Source organism: Condylura cristata, unplaced genomic scaffold (genome assembly GCF_000260355.1).
Source record: "Condylura cristata isolate star-nosed mole 26May11 unplaced genomic scaffold, ConCri1.0 scaffold00041, whole genome shotgun sequence".
NCBI classification, from domain to species: domain Eukaryota; kingdom Metazoa; phylum Chordata; class Mammalia; order Eulipotyphla; family Talpidae; genus Condylura; species Condylura cristata.
This window is the reverse complement of record NW_004567142.1, coordinates 2,948,532-2,954,292: the sequence shown is the minus strand read 5'-3', so window position 1 is coordinate 2,954,292 and position 5,761 is coordinate 2,948,532. Positions and strand designations below refer to the sequence as shown.

General features: G+C 69.7%; 1 protein-coding gene across 1 annotated transcript; it reads left to right on the top strand.

Moving 5' to 3' along the window:
- Nucleotides 1-535: 535 nt before the first annotated feature.
- SIX5 (SIX homeobox 5) lies at nt 536-5,260 on the top strand. Its single transcript, XM_004694209.2, has 3 exons — nt 536-2,061; nt 2,984-3,786; nt 4,011-5,260. The coding sequence occupies exons 1-3, from the start codon at nt 1,277-1,279 to the stop codon at nt 4,628-4,630; spliced, it is 2,208 nt and encodes a 735-aa protein (XP_004694266.1). The 5' UTR covers nt 536-1,276; the 3' UTR covers nt 4,631-5,260.
- The last annotated feature ends 501 nt before the right edge of the window (nt 5,261-5,761 follow it).

Here is a 5,761-nt window from a genome sequence, read left to right as displayed (position 1 = left end):
GAGGCCGCGGGCGCAGGGCTCGGCCACCCGCCCTCGCCCTCCACGCCCCCACTCACGGCGGCTCGCAGACCACGACTGCCCCTGTGCATGAGGCCCTGCTCCCCCGGAACGTCCTCTTCCGCGGCGAACGTCCAGTGCGCGCTCTGCCCACTCCCTCGGGGGCCTTTGCTTTGCCAGCCCAGCTCCCGCTCCCTCCTCACCGACGCTGCTCTCGGGCTACGGCGGCTCCGCCGCCCCGCGGTTTGGGTATTTATTGACCTGTCCTCAGACCCGCTGACAGGTTCCAGGACCCCAGCACCCTAATCCACGTTTGGGATACACCGAGACCCCCAACATTCCTTGGTATTTATTATTTCCCCCACCGAGTACCCCACCCCCGACCCTCGCGAATAAAGAGCCCTCTTGTCAGCCCAAAGCTCGGGACTCCGGGTGTCCGCGCCGGCCTCGCCTAGGCGCGGGGTGAGGGTGGGGGCGGGGGGCTCGGTTGGCCAATCGGCGGGCGGTGGGGGCGGCCAATGGCTAGCGGGAAGCGGAGCGGCGGGATTAGGGGCGCGGCTTCGACACCCGACCAATGCGAGGCGGCGAGGGGCCGGCGTGTGGCACCGCCCCTTTTCCAGCTGTGGCCCAGCTGTGCCACCCAAACGCTAGGGAAGAGGGCAGGGCCGGCTGCGCGCGGGCCGCCCTGCTACACTGCGCCTGCGCGAGCCACGCGCATCCGTCCCTGAGACTCACGCCCAAGAAAAGTTGCTGTAAACTTTCTAGCCCGTTTCCCCCGCCCCTTCTCCCCGCTAGACCCGCCCCCCTGGGGAGCCGGGAATTCCGAGGGGCGGAGCGCGGTCGAGATGGGGAGTGGGGGGGGCCCTCCCGAGGGCGCTGGAAACGGAGGCGTGCAGAAGCTCAGTCTCGGGGCGGAGGTGGCTTCGCGCCCTTAGACCTCCCGGACGGCCCGTTACCCTCTCCGTTGTCCCGAAGGGGAAACTGAGGCCCTGGGCCAGAGAGGCACACGCTGGGGGAGGCAAAAAGCGCGGCCCGAGGCGGAGGGAAAACAAAGGGAGAATCACTAACAGACGGGGAGGAGGACGGGCACACACAGACACTGGGGCAGAGACCCTGGTGGAGAGCTGGGCCTGGCATTGGCGGGGAGACGCGGGGTCGGCTGGGGGAGAAGATCGGGAAGCGAAGGGGGGGCGGGAAGGGGGAACGGGCGGGGGAGGGGGCTGGGGAAAGCCCGAGGGAGGAGGAGAAGGAGGGAGGAACTTCCCAAAGTTGCAAAAACATGGCTACCTTGCCTGCGGAGCCGAGCGCGGGTCCGGCGGCTGGGGGGGAGGCGGTGGCCGCGGCGGCGACCGAAGAGGAGGAGGAGGAAGCGCGCCAGCTCCTGCAAACTCTGCAGGCGGCCGAGGGTGAGGCGGCGGCGGCCGGGGCCGGGGCGGGCGACGCGGCGGAGGGCCCGGGGTCCCCGGGCGCTCCGGGGTCGCCCCCCGAGGCCGCTGCTGAGCCGCCCACGGGCCTCCGCTTCTCGCCGGAGCAGGTGGCTTGCGTCTGCGAGGCGCTGCTCCAGGCGGGCCACGCCGGCCGCTTGAGCCGCTTCCTGGGCGCGCTGCCCCCGGCCGAGCGCCTACGTGGCAGCGATCCGGTGCTGCGCGCTCGGGCCCTGGTGGCCTTCCAGCGGGGCGAGTACGCCGAGCTCTACCGGCTGCTCGAGAGCCGCCCGTTCCCCGCCGCCCACCACGCCTTCCTGCAGGACCTCTACCTGCGCGCGCGCTACCACGAGGCCGAGCGGGCCCGCGGCCGCGCGCTGGGCGCAGTGGACAAGTACCGCCTGCGCAAGAAGTTCCCCCTGCCCAAGACCATCTGGGACGGCGAGGAGACCGTCTACTGCTTCAAGGAGCGCTCGCGCGCCGCGCTCAAGGCCTGCTACCGCGGCAACCGCTACCCCACGCCCGACGAGAAGCGCCGCCTGGCCACGCTCACCGGCCTCTCGCTCACGCAGGTCAGCAACTGGTTCAAGAACCGGCGACAGCGCGACCGGACCGGGGGCGGCGGCGCGCCCTGCAAGAGGTGAGGGGGACCCGGGGACGCAGGGTCGGGTTTGCCCGGGACGGGGTGTCTACAGCGCCCGTCGCCCCCGCTGCTGCAGCCCGCGCGCCCAGTTCCTCCGGCATCTCCCGCTCCGACCCTCCGGCGCCCGCGGGCGCAGGGGACACGAGTGGTGGGCCTGGGCGGGCCGGGCGCCCTCCCCGACACCACGGCTCCTCCCGCCGAGGCTGGGTCTCTTTGCTCCCCTCGAGGCTCCATCCCAGACTCCGTCCGCGCGCGGCTGCGGCGGTGGGGGGGAGGCCGGGAGAAGACCGGGCGCGGGAAAGGGGGAGGGGCCGCTGCCCCCGCCCGCGGGGGTTTTTTCGGGCCCCCAGCCGGGGCCCTGACCGTTACCGTCCGGCCCCCCACCCACCCCCCAGGGCCCGAACGGCGTGGTCCGTTGTCTGTCTTTGTTGTGAAACGTGAACCTTCCCCGGCTCCGGTTTCCCTGTAACCCAAGCCCTACCCCTCCCACCCGCGCCGGCCTCTCCCTCCCTGCCCTGCCTCCGGGGGAGGGCGCGGGCCGCCGCCTCCGAGCTCTCGCAGCCGCTGGCTGCGCCTGCCTGGCCCCGGCGACTTGGGGTGGCCGGGGCCCCGCCTTTAGGTCCCCGAGGCCGAGGGGCTGGGAAGAAGGGCCTCTGACCCCCCCCCCCAACCCCGCCAAAAGCGCCAGCTGTGGCTTTAAAGCAGGTACCGGTACCGGCTTTCAGAACCTCTGACCAGGGCCCCTGGGGTACACTGAGCAAGCTGGTTTCCTACCCCCTCAGCTTTCCACTGAAGTTTGGGCTGAGGAAAGGGGGAGGCAGCGTCGACCTGCGCTCCCTGGTGCGGGCCCTGCGGCAATGGCGCTGGGCTGGGAGGCGCAGCTTCCCGGACCACAATTCACGGTCCTTTCTCTGGCCAGCGAATCTGACGGAAACCCCACTACTGAGGACGAGTCCAGCCGCAGCCCTGAGGACCTGGAGAGGGGCGTGGCGCCAGTGGGCTCCGAGGCGCCGGCCCAGGGCTCCATATTCTTGGCGGGGGCCGCCCCTCCTGCCCCGTGCCCGGCCTCCTCCTCCATCCTGGTGAACGGGAGCTTCCTGGCTGCCAGCAACTCCTCCGCCGTGCTCCTCAACGGGAGCCCCGTCATCATCAACAGCCTGGCCCTGAGCGAGGCCTCCAGCCTGGGCCCCCTGCTGCTCACGGGGGGCGGGGGCGCCCCTCCACCACAGCCCAGTCCCCAGGGCGCCAGTGAGGGAAAGGCCTCCCTGGTCCTGGACCCTCAGACTGGGGAGGTTCGGCTAGAGGAGGCTCAGCCTGAGACCCCAGAAGCCAAGGGGGCCCAGGTGGCTGCCTCAGGGCCAGCTGGGGAGGAGGTGCCTGGGCCCCTGCCCCAGGTGGTGCCCGGCCCCCCTGCGGCCGCCACCTTCCCGCTGCCGCCAGGACCCATGCCATCTGTGGCTGCTTCGCAGGTGGTGCCCCTTTCCCCACCCCCTGGGTACCCTGCCAGCCTGGGCCCCACTTCCCCGCTGTTGAACCTGCCCCAGGTGGTGCCCACCTCCCAGGTGGTGACCCTGCCCCAGGCTGTGGGTCCCCTTCAGCTATTGGCAGCTGGGCCTGGCAGCCCTGTGAAGGTGGCAGCCGCCGCGGGTCCTGCCAACGTGCATCTGATAAACTCCGGGGTGGGCATGACTGCCCTGCAGCTGCCTTCGGCCACTGCCCCAGGTAGTGCCCCCGTCTGTGGGCAGGGTGTGGGCTGGGTGAGTGTGGGGGCACCCTCAGTGGGCTGGGGGGGAGCAGCTCATCCCTGGTATGTCCTGGACCCTCCTGTGCCAGGGTGGTGCCTGAGAGTCGGATGCAGTCACCCCAGGGCCTGCCCTCCTGCCTGCCCTCCCCAGCTTCACAGCCCCCTCTCCTGGACACTGAGCCCCCTGCGGTCTCTCCCACAGGGAACTTCCTCCTGGCCAACCCTGTGTCGGGCAGCCCCATCGTGACTGGTGTGGCCGTGCAGCAGGGCAAGATCATCCTCACTGCCACCTTCCCCACCAGCATGCTGGTCTCCCAGGTCCTGCCCCCCACCCCCGGCCTGGCACTGCCTCTGAAGCCAGAGACCGCCATCTCCGTGCCCGAAGGAGCCCTCCCGGTGGCCCCCAGCCCTGCGCTCCCCGAGGCCCACGCCCTGGGCCCCCTCTCCGCGCCGTCTCCACCGCAGCCGCCGCCCGCCCCCGCGGCCACGGCCCCCGCCAGCCTGCCCTTCTCCCCGGACTCCTCTGGCCTCCTGCCCGCCTTCCCGGCGCCCACGGCCGAGGGGCTCATGCTGTCCCCTGCGGCCGTGCCCATCTGGCCGGCCGGGCTGGAACTGAGCGCAGGCACAGAGGGGCTGCTGGAAGCAGAGAAGGGGCTGGGGACACAGGCCCCCCACACCGTGCTGAGGCTGCCTGACCCCGACCCCGAGGGGCTCCTCCTGGGCGCCACGGCTGGGGGCGAGGTGGACGAGGGGCTGGAAGCCGAGACCAAGGTCCTGACCCAGCTACAGTCTGTGCCGGTGGAAGAGCCCTTGGAACTGTGACCCCGGGCCTCAGCCCCTCTCCTGACAATGGTGCTGGTGGCCAGGTGGGGCGGCGGGCCTCGGGGGACGGGACACTGCCGCGGAGGCTGCGCCGGGGGTGCCCACCTCTCTGTGCCAGAGGTGCTGGGGCACCACCCCTCTGCCCAGAGGCCCCTGTTACAGCCCTCTCCTCTCTCTGCACCCCACACAGTTGGGAGAGCAGATGGGGCCTCGCCCGGGGCCTCTGCCCCCCTTACATCTGGTACTAGCTGTGGTTAGAACCCTGCCAGCCTGGCTGAACCTCCAGCCCCCTTGAGCCCCTCCTTCTCCCGCCCCAAAACACTATTAATAGCTCTCACCTCAGTGTTCTCAGAAGTGCCTGGAATCCAGGCTGGGGGGCGGTCTGTCCTCCCCTAGGACACCTCCCAGCCGGGCCCTTCCTGCTGAAAGGGGTGCAGTGAGGGGGCCTGGGCAGAGTGCCCTTAGCTCCCCCTGGACTGAAGCCCTCCTGACTATGTCTGGCCCCAGACCAAAGATCCCTCACCCCTGGGGCGGCCCTGGCCCACATCTAGTTTGTACCCGAAATCTTTATTTTTCTAGGACGTGTTATGTCTCCATTTCAATTAAAATAAAGTTAACAGATAACTAGCACCTCCAGGTGCGGGTCACCTTCCTGGCGGCCCCTGGAGGGAAACCACGAAAGCAACTTGGGGTACTGCTCCTGGGGGAGGGGGCTGGTGGGGACTCCCGGGGCCTGGCCAGGTCCAGGTTGCAGTAGCCCCCAGGGCTGAGAGACAGGGAGCACTGCCTGGACCTCTCCTGCTGGTAACCAGGCTCCACTTGCTTTATTTTGAAAACAATAAATAATCTATAAATAGAACAGGGTCCGGGCAGAGTAGAGGAAGGTGAGAACTAGGGGTTGAAACCATTTGATTCTGGGCTGTGGGAAGAAGGCGGAGGGAGCCCTTGTGAACTTGTCTCCCCACAGCGCAAACTGGGTGAAGGCATGGGGTCAGCCAGCGTCCCCGTCCCCACCCCCAGCAGGGGTGAGGGGGGGGCACAGGCTCAGGTTCAAGCCATGGGAGTGCCAGGCCGGCCACCCTCATTCCTGGGGGCCAGGCGGCGGCGGCAAGGCTGGCTCTGAGGAGCTGC

Bases quoted from the DNA above. Each gene is read 5' to 3' on its own strand.
- SIX5 (XM_004694209.2), top strand. From the start codon at position 1,277: ATGGCTACCTTGCCTGCGGAGCCGAGCGCGGGTCCGGCGGCTGGGGGG. The intron at 2,062-2,983 runs GTGAGGGGGACC...TTCTCTGGCCAG, and splicing joins GGCGGCGCGCCCTGCAAGAG to CGAATCTGACGGAAACCCCA. The intron at 3,787-4,010 runs GTAGTGCCCCCG...TCTCTCCCACAG, and splicing joins GCCTTCGGCCACTGCCCCAG to GGAACTTCCTCCTGGCCAAC.